Source organism: Chiloscyllium plagiosum, chromosome 10, assembly GCF_004010195.1.
Source record: "Chiloscyllium plagiosum isolate BGI_BamShark_2017 chromosome 10, ASM401019v2, whole genome shotgun sequence".
Taxonomy (NCBI): domain Eukaryota; kingdom Metazoa; phylum Chordata; class Chondrichthyes; order Orectolobiformes; family Hemiscylliidae; genus Chiloscyllium; species Chiloscyllium plagiosum.
The window spans coordinates 57,818,079-57,843,131 of record NC_057719.1 but is presented as its reverse complement, the minus strand read 5'-3'; the positions used below and the strand labels follow the sequence as shown (position 1 = coordinate 57,843,131).

The following is a 25,053-nucleotide window of genomic DNA, read 5'->3' as shown; positions in this document are numbered from 1 at the left end:
TCTCTCAGCCTTTCCTCATAAGACCTTCCCTCCAGACTAGGCAACATGCCTGTCCTCGGATGCTGCCTGAATTGCTGTGCTCTTCCAGCACCACTGATCCAACATCCTGGTAAATCTCGTCTGCACCTTTTCCAATGCTTCCACATCCTTCCCGAAATATGGCGACCTGAACTGTACGCAATATTCCAAGTGAGGCCGCACTAGCGTTTTGTATAGTTGCAGCATGATATTGCGGCTCCGGAACTCAATCCCTCTCCCAATGAAATCTGACACACCATATGCCTTCTTAACAGCACTATCAACCTGGGTGGCACCATTCAGGGATCTATGTACATGGATTCCAAGATCCCTCTGCACATCCACACTACCAAGAATCTTTCCATTGACCCAGTACTCTGCCTTCCTGTTATTCTTCCCAAAGTGCGTCATCTTGCATTTATCTGCATTGAACTCCATTTACCACCTCTCAGCCCAATTCTACAGTTTATCCAAGTTCCCCTGCAACCTATAACATTCTTCCAAACTGTCCACTACTCTACTGACTTTAGCGTCACCTGCAAATTTATTAATCCATCCACCAATGCCTACGTCTAAGTCATTTATAGAAATGACAAACAGTAGTGGTCCCAAAACAGATCCTTCTTTCTAATCCAAACTGCTAAATCACCTTCAATCCCATGCCTTTGCATTTTCTCCAACAGCCTACCATACGGAACCTTATCAAAGGCTTTACTGAAATCCATGTATACCATGTCAACTGCTCTACCCTCATCCACATGCTTGATCACCTTCTCAAAAAACTCAATGAGGTTTATGAGAAACGATCTGCCTTTGACAAAACCGTGTTGACTATCTGAAATCAAATTGTTGTTTGCTAGATAATTATAAATCTTATCTCTTATAATCCTTTCCAAAACCTTTCCTACAACAGAAGTAAGGCTCACTGATCTATAATTATCTGGGTCATCTCTACTGCCCTTCTTGAACAAGGGCACAACATTTGCAATCCTCTAATCCTCTGGACAATGATGACTCAAATATCAAAGCTAAAGGCTCAGCTATCTCCTCCCTAGCTTCCCAGAGAATCCTCAGATAAATCCCATCCGGCCCAGGGGACTTGTCTACATTTACTTCTTCTAGAATTGATAACACCTGTTGCTAACTAACCTCGATCCTTTCTAGTCTAATATTTCATCTCTCATTCTTCTCCTCTACAATATTCTCCTTCTCCTGAATGAAAACCAATGAGAAATGTTCTTTTAGCACCTCTCCGATCTCCACAGGATCCACACTCAACTTCCCACTTCTGTCTTTGACTGGCCCTATTCCTACCCTAGTCATCCTTTTATTCCTCACATACCTATAGATAGCTTTAGGGTTCTCTTTTATTCTATTTGCTAAAGACTGCTCGTGTCCTCTCTTTGCTCTTCTTAACTCTCTCTTTAAATCCTTCCTAGCTGATCTGTAACTCTCCATCGCCTCATCTGAACCATTTTTGCCTCATCAACACATAAGCCTCCTTCTTCTGCTAATAAGCCTAACTTTTTTATTTGTTTATGATATCTGCCTTTTGCTAATTAGGCTAATCTTTATTCTCCATTCATAGTGGTAAGCTGCAGTCCTTGGAGTATAAGAACACCCACAGTGCTTTTAGGTAGGGAGTTCTAAGAAGGGTCACTGGACTCAAAATGTTAACTCTGTTTTCTCTCCACAGATACTGCCAGACCTGCTGAGTTTTCCAAGCAATTTATGTTTCTGTTTGTTTGTACCTCCAGCATCCACAGTTCTTTGTGTTATTTTAGTTCCAAGTCAAGTTGATATGTAGCTTGGAAGAGAAATTGCAGGTGGCAGTGTTCCCATGATTTTGCTGACATATTTCTTCTGGCAGTAAATGTCGGGAGTCTGAAAAATGCTGTCAGATGAGCCTTGGTGAGTTACTGCAGTACATCTTGTTGATGGTACACAATGCTGCCATTGTGCATTGGTAGTGAAGGGAATGAATGGCGAATGATGTGTGAAACAAATAGGCTGCATTGTCCCAAATGGTGTCAAACTTCTTGAATGTTGTTGCAGCTGCACAATCCAAGATGGTGGAGAGTAATTAATTGCACTCCTAGCTTGGCTTTGGAAATGAAGGACAATCTTCGAGGAGACAGGGGGATCTCACGTCTCTGACCTGATCTTATAGGCAGTGTATTTATGTGGCTGTTTTAGTTCAGTGTTTAGTCAACAGTAACCCCCAAGATAGTAATAGGGCGAGAATCCCGTGATAGTGATGCCAAGGAGTGATTGAATGTCAAGGAGTGAAGGTTAGATTAGAGATGATCATTGCCTACCACTTGTCTGAGGCAAATGTTATTTGCTTCTTGTCAGCCCAAATCTGAATTATATCCAGGTCTTGATGTTTTTGGACATGGACGTGGACTGCTTCATGTCATGAATGGTCATATATATTGTGTAATCATCAGCAAATATACCCAGATTAAATGACTGGGCAAAAACTTCACAAATGGAATTTAATGTAAGGAAATATGAGATTTTACACTTTGGCAGGAAGAATAGAGGGGCCAAATATTATTTAAATGGTGAAAAGCTGCAAAAGTTATAGAACAGAGGGATTTGGGAGTGCTTGTGCCTGAATCATAAAAAATCTAGCATCCAAGATCAGCAGTTAATAAGGAAGGCAAATGGAACATTGCATTTGCATACATTCTCAAGGTGGTGTCAGCTTGTCTAATAATATGTCAAATAATAATTTGTATTTGCAGTATTACATTTTATTTTGCCCAAAAACTGCATAAATCCACGTAAGATTCTGTAAACCTCACTTTAGAAATAGAATTGACTCAACATTGGTACAGACTTTACCTTCACACATTCAATACATTGTCTGAGCTGACATGACACCTATTATTAGATAAGTTGATGCCACCTTGAGAATGTAATTCTGAGGTTTACATATTAAAGAACCTAAACCGCCATACCCCATTCTAAATGATGGAAGACTTAATCTAAATTTGTTTAAGAACTGTAACCTGGTGTTGTGTGATCTTTAACTAAAGTTGTTTAATATCATTACATCTCCATGACACTGTAACCCTTTGGCTATAAATTCTGTGTTATATGGTCATGTTCCACAACCACCTGATGAAGAGTTAGCACTTCGAAAGCTAGTGCTTCCAAATAAATCTGTTGCACTATGTTGTGTGATTTTTAACTTTGTCCACCCCAGTCCAACACTGACACTTCCAAATCACTTCAAATTTTGGCATTGTTATACCGGGCTCATTGGTTCTGCGGTGAATACTAGATTAGTGGACATGGAGGATGCAAACGATCATGGAGGGTACATGGGCAAATAAAGTCACATGAGAGCATTCAGAGCATGAGATAAGCTTGGGTCTGATAAGCAGGGTAAGGACGTTAGGACTGGAGTTGGGAAGAGGAAGATAATGGCGGGTTGAGACCTGGAGGGCTTATGATCCTTTAATACAACTTGAATGAAGTTTCAGAGAACTGCAGCAGACCTTCGAACAAGCCAATCTGTTTCAGAGCTCCAGCATCCCTTGTTCTTTGTTTTATATTAGTCTGGCAAGATAGCTAACATGTTGTTCAGAATAATGCCAACAACATGGGTTTGATTTCAGTTCCAGCTGATTTGGAATTGTGACCTGCCTCCTTTTCCTTCCCCTGAGAATGGTAGGCAATGGTAAACTGTGACTGCTAAAAAAAAAACTGCTCGGGAAATGGCCTTTTGGCAGGCCACAAGTTAACCAGAAGTTGTAACATGATACATTCCTTCCTGCATTGTGTACTTTTCACTCATTATCACAGTTGCAAAGTGAATAGTAGAAATGTGTCCCCAGGATTGAAGACTATTATGGATCAGCAAAGTCACTGATTAACATCTTTTGTCTCGTGAATGAGACTCTGGAAAGTCAGACATCCCCTCAGCTAAGAAATAGTCCATATGTATATGTGTTAACTGTGCTGGAATTTCTACTGGAAGATAATGGAACTTAGAATAATGTTTCTTTACCAATTGTAATTTGAAATCTCAATTGCTAAATTTTAACTAGAATTAATTCATTATATTAGAAAAGTAAACTTGGACACATGCACAAACTCTAGTATGCGTTTTTACTGATGCTTGAGGAAAGAAATAATCCTGTGAAATAGAGCTGGGCAGTTCAGTGGTACTAACCAGTTGCCCAAGTCTGGCTGTCTCTACTGGAGTTGTATTTATTTATTTGTAAATAGTAAGTATTGGCAATTCACTTTCTATGTTAGTGTGTCACTTTGGGAAGCAATTTCAGTTTTGAAGGATTCAGATTGATCAACTGTTAAACATCCCAAATGATTTTCTTTCCATCATCGTGTCCAATGAACATAACAAACTCCTTGTACTATCAAACACTCCAGTTATGACATATATTGTTTTACTTCTGTTGGAAAAAAAAACAAGATTTTTTTAACATGTAGTCAAGCAATTCAGTTGATAGTGGAGGTAAATACCAAAGTGGCTGTTTTTTTAGTATGTTCCCATGATGAGTATTTACAGATAAGATGAGAACGAAATAGGAGTATTGTGGGTAGCAGGAATGTTTGCTGCTGCTGCTTGTAGTTAGCTACTAAAATATGGATAGTTCAGTCATGCACCCAGGATTGCAGATCTTTATAGTGTGCATGATGCAATCAGATGTAATTTTAACATGCATTAATGAAATATATCTAACTTGCATTTGAAGTAATTACTTCTGATTTCTCCCCAACCTGGTCCATGGATTGACTGTTCGTTCATTGAAATATTGTTTTGAATGAGTAAAACCAATGCATAAGTGACCTGAAAATTAGCCATAGTGCAGAGACTCCTCCTGGGAGGATCTAAATAAAGGGAACTATGAAGGTCTGAGATATGAATTGGCAAGGATGGATTGGGGAACCGTCTTAAAAGGGTTGGCAGAATGTATATATGAATTACAGCAATTATTTATTCTTACCTAACACAAAAAAGAGAAAAGGTGGCTGAACTATAGCTTGCAAAAGAAATTAGGGCTAGTGTTAGATCCAAACAGGAGGCATATAAAATTACCAGAAAAAGCAGCAAGCCTGAAAATTGGGAGCAGTTTAGAATTCAGCAGAAGAGGACAGAAAGCTTGACCAAGAGGGTTAAAGTAAAATACATGAGTAAAATTGCAGGGAATATAAAAACTGACTGTGAAATTATAATGGGGAACAAAGAAATGGCAGAAAATTAAACACATATGTTAGTAAGCATTCACAAAAGAGAGCACAAATACCCTCCCAGAAATGTTTGTGAAAGAGCAGAGTTGAGGAAATCAGTATTAGTAAGAAAATAGTGCATTAAAGGCTGACAAATCACCAGAGCCTGATAATCTACATCCCAGAATGCTAAAGGAATATTGAGTGCATTGGCAGTCATTTTCCAAAATTGTATAGATTCTGCAGTAGTTGTGCAGATTGGAAGATGGCAAATATAACCCCACGAATTTAAAAAGTTCAGGAGAGAAAAGACAGAGAATTAATAATCACATTATTAATAGGAAAAATGTTAGTCGATCATAAAAAACATAATAGCAAAGGACTGGAAAATTATTTACAGGATTGGACAAGGCCAGCATTGGTTATGAAAGGAAAATTATGCTTAATAAACCCACTGGAGTTTTTGAGGATATAACTAGTAGAATAAATATGGAAGAACCAATGGATGTGCTTTATTTGAATTTGACTTTTGATAAGGTCATTAATAAGAACTTATTGTGCAGCATTAAGGCATATAGTATAGGGATAATATATTGATATGAATTGATGATGTGGAGTTGCCAGTGTTGGACTAGGGTTGACAAAGTCAGAAGTCATGCAACACCAGGTTATAGTCCAACAGGTTTATTTGAAATCACAAGCTTTCAGAGCGCTGCTCATTCACCAGGTAAAGTCAAAGTTGAGTGAGTAGCCAAACATAAGGAAGATGCAGTGCAACATGGCTAAATTGTACACTTCATATGAAAGACAGAAGGGCAGAGTACTGTTTCACTGGTGATGTGTTGGAAAATGTGGATTTGCAAAGGAGCTCTGGATGTCCTCATATACCAGTCATGAAGGTAGACAGGTGCAGCAAGCAATTAGGAAGGCAAATAAAATATTGGCCTTCATTACAAGAGGATTTGAATTCAAAGGTAGGGGTGCTTCACTGTAGTTATATATGGCCTGGGTGAGATCATGCCTAAAGTATTCTGTGCAGTTTTGGTCTCCATACCTAAGGAAGAATACACTGTAGAGTGTGTATAGCACAGGTTCACTAGGTTGATACTGAGGATGGCAGGTCTATCGTATGAGGAGAAATTGGTTCAACTGAGCCTGTATTCACTAAAGTTTAGTAAATGTAGTGGGGATATAAAATTCTAACAGATCTGGACACACCATTTACAGGGAGAATATTTTCCTGGGTTGGGAATTCAAAAATGGGAATTCAAAAACAGTTTCAGGATATGGGGTAGGTCATTTAGGACTGAGTTGACAAGAAAGTTCTTCACTGAAGGGGGAGTGACCTACAGTAGGAGTAGGGAATTCTCCATCACGAAAGGCTATGGTTTCCAAATTCATGAGTATATTCAAGGAAGTCAATGATATATTTTTAGATTTTAAAGGCATTAAGGAGTATGGGGAGAAAGCAGGAATATTGCATTGAGATTAGAGGATCAGCCATGATCATAACTCCTCCTTGTTTCTATGTTTCTGTGGCCCTTGAATTAAGTATACAGAATTACATAGCTCACTCTATAGATATGATCAATGCACATGGTAGAAGGGTTTACACTGCTTTACACCTGAGTTAAGAAGGTTGACAGATTGCAGCTAGTTGCAGAGCAGAATGATGCTGGGATAAAGATCATTAGATTATCTTTTCCTTACAGCTGTGTCTGCTCTTTGTGTGTGTGTTGAATGGCATTACCTAACAGTTGATGGATTATCTATTTTGGTAGGCTTTAGGTACAGAATTAAAAACTGAGTTCAATTTCTTTACATGTTTTATGCAATACATAAGTAATTAGTAGCAGAGGAAGAGACCCAGAGCTGTAGACTTGATATTGTTTGGATCACTTCCCCGCTTGAGTTTGTCCAATTTTGTGGGATACTGTTCCTAGCTCCAACTTTAGCTATGTCTTGTGGTCTTCTGGGTAGATGGATTGAAGCAATAATGAGGTACCTTTCCCATACCTCTCAATATAATTTCTATTTGGCTTTTCTAATCTTAAATTGAACATGTGGACCTATGCTTTTGATTGGATTGGCCCTAATTTTGTTGTATAGTGGACTGTTTGTTGTACATTTTGATTATGTCTAGCTCACTGGCTCTGATTATGCAACTTATCAACTGACCCATAATGTCAATAGACATTCGTGATATAGAATTGTGTCAGGTCAGCCAGACATCAGTCAGGGTTTCCTCAACAGAGTCATAGAGATGTACAGCACGGAAACAGACCCTTCAGTCCAACTCATCCATGCTGACCAGATATCCTAAATTGATCTATTCCTATTTGCCAGCATTTGGCCCATATTCCTGTAAATCCTTCAAATTCAGATGCCTTTTAAATGTTGTAATACCAGCCTCCATCACTTCCTCTGGCAGCTCAATCCATACATGCACCACTGTCTGTGTGAAAAGGTTGCCCCCTTAGATCCCTTTTAAATTTTTTCTCACCCTCTAACTTCCCCACCCCAGGGAAAAGACCTTGACTATTTACCCTATCCATGCCCCTCATGCTTTTATAAATCTCTATAAGGTAACCCTTCATCTTTTGATGCTCCAGGGAAAACAGCCCCAACCTATTCAGCCTCTCCCTATAGCTCAAACCCTCCAACCTGGAGAAGTCTGCTTAAAGCCATTACAGAAAATCAGCTGCATATAGGAATTTTCTCATACCAGAGTGGATGGATTTGTCATCGGAATAATTAACAACATTACTGCTAGCACACTGCCTTGTGGAATTCCATTCTGCTTTCTCTGTCAATGACTTTTGTTTACTACAGTTTTCCACAAAAAAATGGCAATTTGCTAATAAAATTCAGATGAACTCTGTCTGAGAGCCACGTCACAGATTCTGTCAAGCTATTAATCAGCCTGTGAATCCTTTTACGAATTAACACTAGTCCAGTTATTAATGACTTAAAGTCAATCGACACCTTTAAAAGGCAGCTGAATCAATATTTGTTGAGAAAAAGGAATTGAGAAATGTCGAATGGAAAGCACTGCTGATGTGGAAAGAATAGATTGAGAAGCATGAGAGGAAAGAGCTCAGATAGAATAAAAAGCTTAAGTAGGCAAATGTCTTTTACTCACTCTGGATGTTCTGTCTATTCAGTGACTATGGGTGGAAAATGCAGAGCTTATGTTTTTATTTTAACTGCTTAACATGCCTTTGTGCCTGCCAGTCTGAATACCTCGAGTTGGCCAACAATATAAATGGATGGATTTTAAGTTGAAGTTTCTTTTAAACGATGTTAACTGAATATGTGACTGAATTGCATTCTGTTTGTGAGAAAGTGGCTATTAAATATTGACACTAATTGCTTCCTTTTTAGATGAAGACATGCAATTACCTCTTGTTTATATTTTTCAAGCTAATTGTTCATTTTTTAGTGCATTACTAAAGACCCACAACAAATTGCATCTGCTATGTATGTTGTATATATGTTTTTGAAAATATGGCATTTGTGAAATACTATTTATTTATTGTGAGAGATTTCACATTGTGTATTTGACTTATTATACTTACATCTTATTTTAGTCATGAGCTAGATATTATGATTTTTTTAAGAAAGGTAAGAGATCCAAAGAGCTCAGTCAAGTTTCTCAAACTGATGGTTATGTCCTTATGATTTGGTTTCCAGTTTCTAACTTTTGAACAATACAAGAAGATATTAAGTTATGCCTCATTGCCTTCTGGTGTGGTAAGTACACAGATTGCAGTTCTTTCTATTATTAATACATCCAGTTAAGGTAGTGATAAACATTTTATTAATAGGCATTTCCCTAAAGATGTTGACACAAATGTGAATAATTTATTGTTACAGTGTTCAACAATAAATGGTTCTTTGACGCAACACATGGTTTCATTTAAATCCCTTTGTTATTATTAGTTAAATGTCATTTCCCTTCTAAAGACTTCAATTAAAGACATTTTCATGTTATTTAAGTTACTTTCAGGTCAACCAAATCTCTGTATACTGTTAAGTTTTGTAATAGTCCAGTAAAATGTTGTCTGCTGGATTTATTTCACTGTAGGTTTGCTCATGAGTTGTCACTCAGTACTGGGATTAGTATCTTTGTTTCTTGCATTCCTGCTTTCATCTTCCTGTTTACCTGTGGGTGTGTACATAGGTGCTGAACAGAGTTAGGTGAGGAGAAATTTTATGGGAAAACCTGCTCAGCAGCTAAGTCATGGCACAAAGCCAAATTGTTTTGTAGTAAGATTGCTGACTGATCAATCACTAGGTTTGTGTGCAGGCTTTCAGAAAAAAGGTTCTGTTTTTTAAGCACCCAGGGCATGTATCATAGTCTGAAGGGGCCTCACAAAGTTACAGGAATACAAGAGTATATTGCTGCAGGAATGTTTAAATGTTATGTGTAAATTAAGAATGAATGATAAAATAAGTGACTACAACTCATGAAATTTAAATCTGATCTTCATTCCTTCAGATAAAATTGCTGAGTTAATACCTCTGCACTGGTATGTACAAAATTATAAGCCATTTTGTCTCAACTATAACTCACTTAGTAGCACTCACACATCCCAATGAGAAGGTTTTGGTTTAAGTTGCCTATATTTACCTCTATGCAACTACAGACGATGTACTTGCCACACATGCAGTGACAGTGCCTGAGACATCATTGCTAGCCACACTGCTGGTAGTTTTCTTTATCAAACTTCAATGATTTTGCGAATTGCTGCCCAATTCCCAGCTCCTCTTTTGCCACGTCTCTCAGCCCCCGTTCACTACTCACCTTGTTCCGACTCCATAGCGAGTGGGGGGGGGGGCAGCATGTATTGAGGTGAAGAGGTACAGCAAGTAAGATGTGATTGGGGTAGCAAGAAAAGTGGTGAACAGAGAAGTGAGAAAGTGCAGTGGTGATTAATGTAGTGGCAAGTATGGCAACAAGCAAGGTGGGTAAAGCAGAGAATGAGATGGTGAGCAGGATAGCAAGCAAGTGACAAAACAAATGCCCAACAATGATAAGCCTGGCATGAACTTCTTCTTTCAATGTAGTATGGGTACAAAGTGATGTCATCAGTGGCACTACACTTCCTATTCCAGTGCCTTTGGCAGGAGATACAGTACATAAAGTACTTCGGTGCTGTACCAAATGACCACTGTTGGATGTGCTGTCTTTCAGATGAGATATTAAATCAAGGACCCATCTGTCTGTTCAGGTAGTTGGCACAATTCAAAGAAGATCAGAGGAGCTATTTCCAAAACATCTGTCCCTCAATCAAAGCAGATAAAAGCAGTTTATCTGTCATTATTACATGGTTAACCACACATGTAAAAATTGATCAAATTTGACTATTAGTCTGTGATCCAACACAACCAAAGCAGAAATTATTTAGTGGACAAGATAAGATATCCAGTTTAATCTACTTTTACAAGGCAATATTTAGTGGGGCCTATAGGCTTGGGATTTTTTGTTGGCAGGGTGATTTATTTAAGGAGGATTGGCTTCTTGATGGTGGGTTAGAGTTTAAGTCAATGGCATTGCAGCTACAGATGTGACCTCATGCCATGAGGTAATGGCACTTTCCTATTTTCAATATATTTGCATCTCATGATTATCTTAAAACCTTTTGAAATTGAGTCTTAACTTCAAGATTCCATCAACACCACATGGAAAATTCATAGCACCATGCACTTTCCCTATCATTTAAAAATAGCATGTCTCAGTTGAGTTTGTCCATTTTGATTGACTAAAGCAGTTGCTTTTGTGGAAATCTGCAGCACAGAGGCCTGGAGCAGGAGACTGTCAGTTGAGATTCAGTGCCAGGAGCATTGATGAATTGGGGAAGAGTGTTGAGGGAAGATGTTTGCATTCGGCAAAGAGGGGGTCAAAAGGTAATCAAAGGGAGGCATTGGACCATGAAGAGGATTGTCAGATAATTAAACAAGGAAGTGTCCATGGCTTAAATTGGAATGAGATAGTCAAGGCAAGGCGTGGGTTTTTGATTTGGAAGCATTGTTTTGTTATCGTCAGAGGAGAGGATAGTTATTGGTAGTCACCAAAGTGAAATGAGGGGCCTAAAGTGCTTTTCAACATCAGGACCTAGATATCAACAGGAGGACCCTATCATCGGGAAATTCACAATTATGGAGGAAGGTCAGTACAATCCAGGAGAAGTAGGAATGCTGCAAGGACTCATAGGACTATTGAAGATCCATGCATTGCAAAAGTATGTCTAGGATGCCGGGCAGAGGGTCTAGGATCAGAGGAGATGTCTTTGGGGTAGGATCAAGATGGAGAGATGGCCTGATTACTGTTGCTTGTCACAGCATAAAAATTATGATGGGAGATTTCAAAGCACTCAATGATGTTTGGAGGGTCAGGAATAATGGACTCAAAGTCAAAAAGTTGGGGGCTGACTAGTTCCAGGTGGAAGGTGATTCTTTCTCTACCATTACTGCAAACCAATAGTGAAAGTTACCCCTGGGTAGATTCAAAAGCCTTATTGTTCAGGAAGAATTCTAATAAGGCATTATAAGCAGACACAAGCACATCACCACATCTTCAGAACTAGAACTAACTATCTACAAATGTTCATGAGGCAATGCCAGAGACAACTGAGGGTATCCTGGAAAACAGTCTTAGAGATATGATGGTCCTGAAACAAGGCCTTTGGCCTATGGATTTGGTGGGAACCCCATGCCAGTGAGCTTCAGGATGACTGGTGTTGCTCAATGTATGCCAGTGGTTTCCAGGACTTCATAGATGATGTGTGGCATTTCACAGGTTTCCCCATATGGTGTATAAACAGGTGACCTATGCCATCTTTTGTTGTGTGAATAATTTATCCACTGATGTGGATAAGCACATTGGGACTTGGAGCCATCACTGTTTTCCTAGAGGGCAAGAGGTCAGCAAGTGCACTCGTGACCATTACAGCTGCCTGGAATCAGTTCAAAGCATTTGTGAAACAATGGTTTTCAGTTTTTAAACATGCAACTGGTCTGCTACCACAGGCAAAGAATCGTTCATGTCTGTGCTTGGTTCCAGAAAGTTCTCATGACTCATTCATTTTACACAATTCACAAGTCTCAAAACTTTGAGCCCTTTTGATTGCTGGAACTTGGATGTCACAGGCTTTTCCCACAGAGCCTGGTTGGTCACACACATAAGGTATCCTGACTGTGCAGCAGAAAAGCAATCTAATGCAGCAAATGCCTCCACTGGAACCATCAATGAACAAAGCATCAGCACATCAATGGTATATGTTTACTATCCTCAGTGTGCACGGGCTCTGATATTTGCATAAATTAGAGTAACATGAATAATTATGGTCTGCTGTAAACTGCACAACTTGGCTATTTATAACATGGAGAGCTGTTACAATAGGATACATGAAAGAAGTAAGCCTTCTCCCAAGATGACAATGAATGACATGAACCTGAGTCCCAGGGCCATGGGGACATGTGCAAGGGATGTATAGGATACCCTCATACATATTCAATTTGCCTCAAGATTGAGGTAAGTATCTGAACGTAGTCCCATTGTGGGATCTTCATTGCCTGTTTCAGAGCTACATCTGAAACAGCATTCTCTGCCATTGAGAAGAATGAAAGGAATGGATCATTGTTATACACATGAGCATTGATCCTCCAGATATCTGTTTTGCACTTGGACATATGTCAGTCTGAAAATCTGAATATCTGAAAATTCAGATCTTTCACCTTCGTTGCAGAACCTTGAGTGAAACTGAAACACTTCCCTTATTTTCGTTTAGATTTTTCCAATGTTGAAATTGTTCTTCTTCAGTTGGCCAGACCCCTTGTTATTCAGATGTTTTTCTCTGACTCGTAAGAAATACAGAGTGGCTGATTCACTTCTAAATTGTCTTGACTTATGAATTGAAATGTCACAGCTTACAGCAACTGCAGCAGGAAAGAAAACTGCTTTTCTTCAAGTTTAAATTGAGTTTTTGATTGCAGAGAACAGACAGCTTCTGGGCTGGGAGAAGATCTGGGCATCTCTCTCTTTCTCTCTCTCTCATATTTATATTTCTTTCTCTCTATATCTAATTGTCACTAGTCCACAGCCTAATCAGTTTCCTGTTGACAACGAGAGCTGCATCAATACACTCCCCAAGCATTGGATCATCCACAATCCGTACTTTGATTACTGCTTGTTCAAACAATTGTTTACAGTGCTCACATGGGCATCACATCACTCACTTTCAAAATTGCAGTCATTCTATCAAACACTGGATTTTGAAGCAACCCATTCTCATTTGAGTCACCAATTTTTAAAAAGACATAGTCCTTATAAAATGGTGAAATGAACATTGAATGTAATTGAATGCAAACATACATAATTTACTCCACACTAAAGTAAATGCTCCTAACTCCTGTAGCCATCATTGAGTACCAACCATGAGGTGAGCTTTGAAATTTAGCTGTCTGACTCAGCTCGCCCCAAGATATGGCAACAATGCATGTGTGAATTAAGTGAAGTCAACATATTGCGCAATATTCATGTGACAAATTTAACATATTAAATTTACTTGTGCCACTTTTGTGCTTTCGTAAAGTATTAACCTTTTTCCTATGCCAATATGCCTTCATGTAACCCCAGCTGAGATTAAAGCTTTCCATTCACTAACAAGTTGCTTTTGTTGGCTGTGGCAGGCATTCACTGGAAGGCTGAGATCTTGAGAGTTCTGGCCTTTTGAGTCTCCTGAAGTGCTGTAGGGACATCTTCCACTGCATCACTGGCTGGTGTAATGGAGTTGCTGGCAGAGGGGATGAAGAAAGTGCACTCACCCTGGTGATGTCTGGAGAGGAAGTTCTTGGGGTAGCTGGCATATGTTTATCCTTCCTGTCTGTGTCTGATGGTACCTCTCTGTTTCCCTGAGTGGAAAAGGCTCTTTCAGGGATGCCCAAGTTCTCAACCCCCTCTCAGCTAGCCTCTGCTGTAAGGTGACCATAGCTCGAGTGACGGATGCAGCTCAGAGCAAATATGGGGCAAGTGTTTCACCTGAACCTGTCCATGGGAGGAAGCTATGCACTCATATACTGAGGCATGGCAGAATTAATAGCTTGTGTAGACTCCTCTGTCACTTATACAACTTTGTGCATGAACACTGGCATCCCCACCATATTCTCAATAACTGGTGTTATGTGTTTGGCAGGTTTTTTGTGGCCGTGATCAGAGGTCTGTGTTCAGTGTGAGACTCAGCAGGGACCTTGCCCCAGCAGAGCTCTGAGTGACAGGGGCTTCTACAGTGACATCCTCCAGATCTGCACTCATCAGGTATCTGCTGTTGACTGAGGGCTGATTGTGAGGGTTTGCAGAGAGGAAGAAAAGAGCCTCATTAAGGAGCTGTATAGTTCATGAATGCATCACATTTCTTCTTGTCGCTGTGTGTGACCATTTGCCAGCGTCAGGTTGGAGGATGTTCACATTTATGTTTGGCCATTCCACCCTCACCAGCTGTGATTACCCAGTTCTCCACTCCCTCCATTCCCACCCTCACTCCAGCCCATTCATCCACCACTTCTACAATCTGCATTGCCTCTTCCTCTGCATACCTGAGCAGCATCAATTTTGTCAACTGCAGTCCTTGACTTCTCTCTCACATTGTGGGATTGTTCTCCATGAGAATGTGTAACGTTAGTGACATATCATGTAACACACGACCACCTTGTCTGCCTACATCTCCATTTCTCACATGCTCACTCAGGCCATACTGTCACATGCCCAAGCAGTACTGAGATTATTCACATATTCACTCACCTAAAAGAATCAACTGAGTAAACAGGAAAGCTTGCAAAACGATCAGAACATTGCTGTGCCCTCGACTCTTTCAAAACTCGGTGTCATTCGTTGCAACTTTTCATTGTCCTCCCCCAATCAACATGTAAAAGGTTTCCAGTTTTTTTTTAAACCTCCCCTGTTCCTGAAGAGCAGTAATCCAAATTGCCCAATTTCTTGTTCTGTTGATTTTCCTTCCTAGTGGGCTCACTGAAGATGAATCTTGCCAAATGTCTTTCCTTGTAGTCCCATTTCCACTGTTTACTCTATTGACTCTTCCAATGGATAAACAATCACCACCTCCCTCTGCATTTCACTCAGAATGCCCAAACGCTTGTGAATTAGGCACTTGCCACCCAATAACTTATTGTGGTCAGTTGCATTAGCAGCTTTGACTAGGTAAGACTCAGGTTCCCTTGTTTAAATGTGAATGCATGGGAGATGTACACATCAAGAAAATGCCGTGCAGCTCAACGATGTTGCCAGGACGGGAGAGTTTGAGTTATAGGAAGAGGCTGGACAGGCTAAGACTTTTTTCACTGGAACATATAGAGATTTATAAAATCATGAGGGGCATAGTTAAGGTGAATAGCAAAGTCTTTTCCCTCAGATGGGGGAATTCAAAACTAGGGGGCCTATTTTTAAGGTGAGAGGAGAAAGGTTTAAAAGGGAGCTGAGGGGCAACTTATTCACTCAGAAGGTGGTTTGTATGTGGAATAAATTGCCAGGGGAAGTGGTGGATGTGGGTACAGTTACAACATTTAAAAGACATTTGGACAGGTACATGAATAGGAAGGGTTTAGAGGGATATGGGTCACATGCAGGTAAGCGGGTCTAGTTTAGTTTGCAAAACTTTGGTCGGCATGGACGACTTGGACCAAAGGGTCTGTTTCAGTGCTCTATGACCTAATGACTCCACGATAAGAACAGAAGTTTCGTACCATTTTGACAGATAATAAGTTTCTAGTCAAAGGTTTCCACATGAACTCACCCAAATTTCTACTCAGCTGTGTTTGAATGGCCAACGTTTCAAGTTTTCACATATGGCCATATCATCCAATTGTATACATGTATTTTGCCGATATTATCCATATATTATCCAATCTTATCATTACATGTTTGCATTTCCTAGCTGCAGTGTGTGTGTGTGTGTGTGTGATTCTGTCTATCTGTCTGGGGTGGGGGGTTGTGAGTGTGAGAGAGAGTGTATGTTAGTGTAGAGTGTCACACATGCACCCACTCTCAGACTTAGACACTCTACACTCACATACGCACACATATACACTCTCTCTCACACTCACAACCCCCCACCCCAGACAGACAGACACAAAAGCGCGCGCGCGCACACACACACACACACACACACACAAACGTACATGCAAACATATACATATACATTTGTGCGGTGAACCTGTAGTGTTACATTGTACTTTGCTCAAAAACAGCATGAGTTCATGTAAGACTCTGTTAACTCACTTTTTAGGCTAGAATCAGTCTAAATATTACGACACAGACAGAGGACACAGGGGGCTGACACCTTCAACATATTATCTGGCTAACACCAATTGTTACAGTTTTGTGATTTACATATGAATGAAGCGAAACTATCATGGTATTCAAACAGATGAAAGACTCAACAAACAATCAAGGTATTTTTCAATGTATAATTTCAGTTACATCACACTGTAAACTTTTGCTATAAATTCTGTGTCTTACAATTGTGTCCTCCACAACCACCCAATGAAGGAGCAGCGCTCCAAAAGTTAGTGCTTCCAATTAAACCTGTTGGACTATAACCTGGTGTTGTGTGATTTTTAACTTTGTACACATCAGTCCAACACCGGCATCTCCAAATCTTAAAAGTGATACATTCTTTTCCTTTATGATTCTTCAATTTCCCTCTCTCTGAATCTCATTGTTTTTGTTTCCTCTCTACATCACTTTCACTTGGTCCTGATGTAACTTAGTATTTGAAGTTTGAACTGAGAATTTTTTGATTCAAATGCTCTACTGTTCATTGACAATTCTTCAATCTGATTCTTTACTGAGATGTAGTTACTTGTCCTGTTCATCCAGGTCCCAGGTGCACTGTAGAGGGCGCCATGCTATTTTGGCTTTCTGATTTACAGTAAACTGGTCCCTTCGAGTCGTCTGTGTGCCTGTGTAATGAATGATTGAGCACAATCATTTACTGCTGAGAACAAAATTTGTTTCATTATATACTATTGCATGTTTATGTTTGTGTAGTTTGCTGCCAGACTTCTGTGAATGTTATTACGTCTGGATCTTTCCATGCAATTAATTGCTTCCAGTTTCCACAGTTTATTTCCCACACTGTAAATTGTGATATATTCATTTTAGTTTTTTAAAACCTTTATTCAAACATAACTCCTCTCCCATTGTCTGTTGCCATCAGCCTATGCATGTCTTTTCATTTCATAATTAAGCCATTTGCTTTTATTTCTTTACATCATATCTTTTTGCTAACTTGTTTTCTGTGGTACATTATTCAAACCGACTCTCCTGTCTTATTAATGATTCTCGCTGGTTTTACTTTTCTAACTAGGTCGCCATCCTCACTCCCACCATGACACTTTTAATTTTAATTCTTTCTCTATTTAATTATTCGACCAATACTTCAGAAACCTGGCTGTTTCAATGTAACCAAATGAAGTTTATTGCCAGTTGACTCAGAACTTGTAACGGTGCCCGAGAAAGTAGAATCCTTCTTGCTGACACCACACATATAGTCATACATTCTTTTCATTTCCTTTTCCATTTCAGTTCATAGAAGGGAAAGTTATCCTCAAATTACCACTATCAAATATGCCTGTTCAGATTGCTTCATAATCTTAGTGCAGATTAAATTTAGGAGAATTTTCTTTTCATGTATCCTTGCCTCTTACATCGTCTCTTATATAATTGACTGTTGTCCTCCCTTTCTTGTGTTCCGCAATTCGATTTGCTATCTTTTTTACCTTTCCTGTCAGAAGACACAAAAGCTTCCTTGATTGGATGAAGGGATTTTTTTCGACCTTTCCAGTATTAAATCACCCAACACTACAGTTAAAGCACTTCTAACAATCTTTAAAAAGTTTCTTAACTACCCAGAGTAAAGGGGAACATTATCTATTTTCACCCACAAAATGTTATGACACTCAAACACTTATCAGGAAGACTGACATAAGACGCATCACTAAAAATAACTAACTTCACGTTTTTTTATTCACCTGTGGATGAACACTTAAACATGTATTTGTCCATATTCAGTGCAGAATGAAAAATGATTTTCCCTTAAAACATTCACAATTTGAGTGTTTAATCATGGTACTTTGTTTCAATACATCAAAACTTGCATCTTGTCTTGCTTATATGGGTGCAAAACCAATTCAACTAACCAATCAAGTTTCACAGGGAGAAAGTGGCGACTGTGGATGCTGGAGATCAGAGTCGAAACGTGTGGCGCTGGAAAATCACAGCAGGTCAAGCAGCATCTGAGGTGCAGGAGAATCGACGTTCTGAATGGAATCAAAGATTAGAAAGAATGTTGATTTTACTGCTCCTCGGATGCTGCCTGACCTGCTGTGATTTTCTAGCACCACAAAATTTCCAATTAAGCTTCACATGAATCTATTTCTTCTTGAGGTGCATATCATTTTCTCTAATGTCCTAGCACAATTAACCAGGATAGCAGCAACAATATCTCATTAAGATTGCTGTATCAAAACTATTCCAGAACCATTTTGCATAAGCTTGATTTCTAACTTTGATTCAACTCTAAAGGTTTAATAAGAACACATTTCTCAAATCCATGACACCACCTCATGAGAAATCACGAATACATTTCAGGAAATGCCAGATAAAGCATCCCTTTTTGCCTAAATAAGATATTGTGGAATCTGATGTATTGAATGCAACCAACTTTCTTCAAATCATGAACACATTTGTTTAAAGTTCCATATCACTTGCTTTTTATGCAGTTTCAGAAACACTTACACATCATCCAGCTGCTCTTCAAACACAAGCAACTAGTCTCACTTTGATCTGTAATCTCCATTGCAAGAAACTTTTTACACAAGTCTATCTATTTGACAAGGCTAGCTGTCCCTTATCTGGTACTTCAGAGTAAACTCTAAATTCCTTCTAAATATCTAAATTTTTTGTTTTACCCATTTGACTAGTTTGTCCTTTACTCTCCTTGCCACCACCAAAATTATAAGGTTTTCTACTTCAATTGTATTTTGAGACGCTTCTGTAGCTCTCCGGACATTGTATAATTAGTACAATCTGCGGTTTTTGCATATACTTCAATAATTATCGGTTACAGACAGTTCTCTACTATGTGATTGTTTTCAAATAAAAGTCACTTGCAGAACCAATAATAGAATTTGCACAATGCTTTCTTAATTTCCACACTTCTATTCTGCCAGTTCATGGACCTCACATTCTTTGCCATCATCTTGAACATTTATCAAACATTAAAGCTTGCCAATACCATTTCATAAACACCTCATGATAGTCGCAACCCTCTATTTGCTGGACCTTTCAGGAACATGTGTCACCCAAGTGCCTATTTTATGCAATGTGCCTTTGGATGGTAGTAGTCTATGGGGGGGTGTCATGATAATTCAGTATACTACCATCTAGCACAGATCTATCATATTCTGCTCCTCAGAACTGTTAGCACAAAGTACATGATTATGAGAGTTTCAGATGCCTTATCACCTTCTATCATCCTCTCCAATTCTTAAGTTGTAATCAGTCCCAATTAACCATGAGAAATGAACCTTAATCAAGTGTACAAAAAAACTAATCATTGTCCTCTCATGTACAAGGGAACTATTAACCCTAGGAAAAGACTGAGCTAAAGTACGCTACTACTTATGGTAATAGTTTAGAGATTCCGAGTTCAAATTTCACCTCAGCAAGTTGTGAAATTAAATTCAATAACTTTTTCATTAAGGAGGTAATGGTTAAAGCTACTGTAAAAGTCCAATTGTTTCTTTTGTTTTCTTCAGATAAGGATACATCTCACTACCTGCTCTGGTCTACATTTACTTATCACCCTCATTCTATGTTGGTAAACCTTATGGTCTCAGGACAATTTAGAATAAGCAATATGTATATTTCCCCAGAAAATAATTTAAAATGTTTTAAAATCCACTTTGAAGTAGATGAAGTGGGGTGAATATGAAATATATTTATTAGGTAAGGGAATTAGTGAAATATTAAGGAATTGAGGAATGTGCTCAAATTATTTAAACTTAAGACTTTTGCAAATATAGGAGAAAGTGAGGATTGCAGACGCTGGACATCAGAGTTGAAAGTGTGGTGCTGGAAAAGTACACCAGGTCAGGCAGCATCTGAGGAGCAGGAGAATCGATGTTTCGGGCATAAGCCCTTCATCATCATTCTTTTCCAGCACCACACTCTCAACTTTTGGAAATATAGCCAGTTAGTCAGTTATCTGGATTGTCACATGACAGCAGAATGAGGGAGCATTGTGGTGTTACTTGAGATTTTGGGATCTGTGTAAGGAAGAGGTCAATTCAGCTGCAAATTCCTTAACCCAAATGTGTGATATTTGGTTAATGGGAAAACCTTCCTAAATATTATTATAGATGCAACAGCATGAAATTGATTCACACTGTTTGCCCAGATTAACTGACGTGAACAATACATACTTCAAAATGGGTGGGCAAGCCTTACCTTTTGTAGATTGACTTCATATTGGAGCTTGGACCTTATTTATCTGGAAACAGTAGGCACATGCTTGGTGACTGCAATATCGATGAAGAGGTTTTAAATGTTGGGTTATACGACCATAGCAAATTCTGTGAGACAATGGGAAGTGCTTAAGAAAGAGGACGTCCATTGGGACACAGATGAGCAGTTGGAGGATGAGAGAAGTGATTGACAGTATGGGGAAGCATAATAAGGATGAAGCTGAGAGAAGTCTCATACTCTGGCTCTGCATTTCTTTGTTCCACATTCTCCCATGTGTGGCTGGAAGTCTAATTTGTCTTATCCAAAAGACAACACAGTCTTCCAGTGTAATGTCCCTGTACAGTAATAGTGTCTGCATTCAAGATTGTGAAGTGGGATTTGAGTCAATGATCACCTGAATCAAAAAAAGAGTACTGCCACTAAGCCAAAACCAAAATTTAATTTCAAGGAATATTGTATTGTATTTTTTTAACCAATGTACTATTTAACAACTTTTCAGATTTTTACAGTTGCTGGACTTGGATCTGGACTTACCGAAGGTGTTGTTGTCAACCCTTTTGAAGTGGTCAAAGTGAGCTTACAAGCTCAACGGAATTCTTTTTCAGAGGTTGGTGTCATTTTAATTTTTTGTGTTTTAGAACAGTGACTTCCATTTTATTATCATACTTTACAATATTGCATGTGACATATAAAGTTCTACATTTATAAGTATTTTGCAGTATTATTTTGCAATGGCATGAACCACAGAATGATTACAGAAAGACACAGGCCATTCAGCCCGTCATGTCCATGCCAGCTTTATGTAAGCACTACTCGCTAGGTATTTGTCCCATTCCCTTTTGAAAACAACATTTGAACATGCGCGCACACAATTGATCATGATATTCCAGTTGACACTGGACCAGTGTTTTAGAAAGATTCACTTAAACCTCCTTGCTTTATATTCTATGCCTCCAATGTAAAATCTAGGATCCATTATGCCTTATTAACTGCTTGCTCAAACAGCCCTGCCACCTTCAACAATTTTTTGCGCAAATGCAGCCAAGTCCCTCTGCTCTTGCATCCTCTACTTAATTGGATCCTTTAATATTTATTGCTTATTCTCAGTCTTCCTAACAAAATGTACCACTTCACATTTCTCTGCAGTAAATTTCATTAATTTGTTAATTCCTACAATCTGCCTGCGACGTGTTGCAGTCTAACATTATTCTAAGAAAATAACATAGTAAGAACTTAGTAACAAGTAAGAACATAGAACTCGGACCAGGATTAAGCAATTTAGCCCTTGAACCTGCCAAGCCATTCAGTATGATTATGGCTGATCTCAATTCCACTTTCTTGCCTACTCTCCACAATCCTTCAATCTGTTATTAATTAATTGGCCCATTCACCTAACCTATCCATACTCAATTGTAAATTTCTTGTTTCTTTATTGCAACTTCCTTTCCCACCTATTTTAGGGTCATCTGCAAATCTAGCTATAGTACCTTCTATTCCTGTATCCAAGTCATTAATCTAGATTGTCAATAGTTGGGGCTTGAGGACAAGCTAAATATTGCAAACCAGAAAAACAGCTATTTATTCCAGCTTTCTGTTGACACTATGTGATCTTACATTGTGTATTGACCTTTTATGCAGCACCTTATCAAATGTCTTCTGGAAGTCCAGATATGCTACATCTATGGGATCCAAATCATCCACATTGTTTGCTATGCCTTGAAAGAACTGAAGCAAATTAGTCAAACATGACCTACCCTTCATAAAACCATGCTGACTCTGATGGTTGTATTTTAAATTCACACATGTCCTGTTAGTACCCTTAATAATGGATTCTAACAATTTCCCTATGACAGGTGTTAAACTAACTGGTCTACAGTTTTCTACTATTTTCTTCCCTCCCTTTTTGAATTGTATTCACATTTCTCCAATCCACTAATCCAGAGAATTTTAGAACATTGTAACCAATGGTTCCACTATCTCTACTGCCACTTTTTTTAAGATCTAGGATGTAGGCCATCAGACTCTGAGGACTTGTCTACTTTTAATTCCAATGGTTTACTCAGTACTTCTTTCGTTGTGATGATAATTGTTCTAATTGCCTCCCTTTCTATAATCTCTGCCTGATGCAATTGTGATGGTACTCATGTCCTCCACTATGAAATCTGAGGCAAAATATTGATTTAATTTCTCCTCTATTTCTATGTTCCCCACTATTAATTTCCCAGTCTCACACTCCAATAGACCAACATTCACTTTAGCTACTCTCTTCCCTTTTCTGTACTTATAGAAGCTATAATGGCTTGGACAAATCCCAAGCTGACAGTGAAGACAAAAATGTTAGCCTGCAACGCCTGTGTCATAAGCACACTGCTGTACGGCAGTGAAACATGGACTACATATGCCAGACAAGAGAGAAGACTAAACACCTTGCACTTGAGGGGTATCAACCATATCCTGGGCATATCCTGGCAAGACAGAGTGTCCAGTGCAGTGGTCCTATTTCGCACTGGCCTTCCAAGTGTGTACACTCTGCTCAGGCACCGGACACTGCGCTGGCTGGGCCACGTGCACCACATGGAAGATGGCCACATCCGAAAGGATATCCTCTATGGAGAAATTGCATCTGGGAAGAGACCCACTGGGTATCCCCAGCTGCGCTACAAGGACATCTGCAAGAGGTACATGAAAGTGCTTGATATCGTTGCAGAGTCCTGGGAAAGGCTTGCAGCTGACCGCACAAGATGGAGAAGCACCCTGAACCAACACCTCAAAACAGGGGAAAGAAGCTGATGAGTGCTGCAGCAGACAAGTGGGCATGAAGGAAGGAGTGCAGCAGCTCGAGCAGATCAATGACCACATACAGATGTGACCTCTGCGACTGGAACTGTCACTCCAGCATTGGTTTCTTCAGTCATAAATGGCGTTGCTTCAGGGAAGCAGAAAGCCAGAACAACGAGGATGCAAACCATGGTCAGCCATAACTGGAAGGGACCTCACATATTGCGAATCATTTTGATTTTCTGCACCAGTTTTCTTTTATAGTTTATCTTTATTCTTTTAGTAACCCTTTGTTGATCTTTACAAGTTTCCCAATCTTTCGGCCTACCACTGGTCTTTGCAGTATGGTGTACCTTAGTCTTAATGCTATCTTTAACCTCTTTGCTTAGCCATGGATGCTTTATTTTCCCTCTTGCAATTTATCTTCCTCTCTGTAATATATTCCCTGGCTATGTTGAGGAATTTGGGAAAATTGCATGAGATGTGCAGTGAAGCCTTCCCCAGTTCGGAAGCAACTAGCTACATTTTCGAACTAAGTCCAGGCATCAGGATGAGAGTCCAAAAGAAATCAGAAAACTCTCAAACTACTCACTTAGTTGATCATCTAATTAATGCCTCTGAGCTTCAGCTCTTAGATCCCACTGTTGGTCACTGTGGCCCTCTCTCAGCCTACCTGCTTTTTATACAAGGTCATAGCTGCACCTCCTCCCTTGTTAGATTAAATTCTTTCACATTGCCAAATCCTCACTCTGTTTCAAGCTGCATTCGGTGACCAGCTGTTATCTTCATATTTGATAGAAATATATTAAAGTTGATATTAGAATAAGGAAATGAATATACATTTCTGAAGAAGAAGAAGAAGAAGAGCATTTTTATCACATATCTTTCCAGCCCAAATTTTCTCCTGTTTTGCTTATTTAAGGATAAGGTTCTTCAGCAGACTTCCAGTTTTCAATCCTAAAGATCAATGTCATGCGGGAGGTATAGCTAATGTAAAATGAATTTGGAATTGCAGAAAGGTTGGTGGAAGGCAATGCCAGTAATTATATTTTTAAAGTTATGTGAGGGACAGTGAGCAATTAAGGAAAAAAAATCATTACAAGATATTGTCGGACAGCTTATAAAGGAGTATGAAGAAATGGCTCATGGCTCCAAATTATTTTGTTTGTCACTTTTGAATGCCCGTTAGTAGTCTCGTTGTTGTAAGATTAATGCGAGATTAAATTAGTAAATTGGAAGTAAAATGAGATGGTGTTAACCAATGTTGATGGACTGAATGTGATTTTTTTTTAGTACGATCATCGAATGAGAAAATAGAGCAAGGTTTTATTTGTCCCGTTGTGTTTATACTTTGGTAAAGCTACCCAATTAATGTTCACTGCTTTTTATTATATTAGATTCCCTACAGTGTGGAAACAGCCCCTTCAGCCCAACAAGTCCACACCAACCCTCCAAAGAGTAACTCACCAAGATCCATTTCCTTCTGACTAATGCACCTAACACTA

General features: G+C 39.1%; 1 protein-coding gene across 5 annotated transcripts in view; it reads left to right on the top strand.

Moving 5' to 3' along the window:
* Positions 1–25,053, top strand: part of slc25a21 (solute carrier family 25 member 21) — a 523,053-nt gene that overhangs the window by 473,145 nt on the left and 24,855 nt on the right. For all 5 annotated transcript variants that reach the window (XM_043697850.1, XM_043697849.1, XM_043697853.1 and 2 more), the window contains 2 exons: positions 8,917–8,976; positions 21,270–21,377. In XM_043697850.1, coding sequence (XP_043553785.1) covers positions 8,917–8,976; positions 21,270–21,377 — 168 coding nt within the window. The remainder of the gene's footprint in view (positions 1–8,916; positions 8,977–21,269; positions 21,378–25,053) is intronic.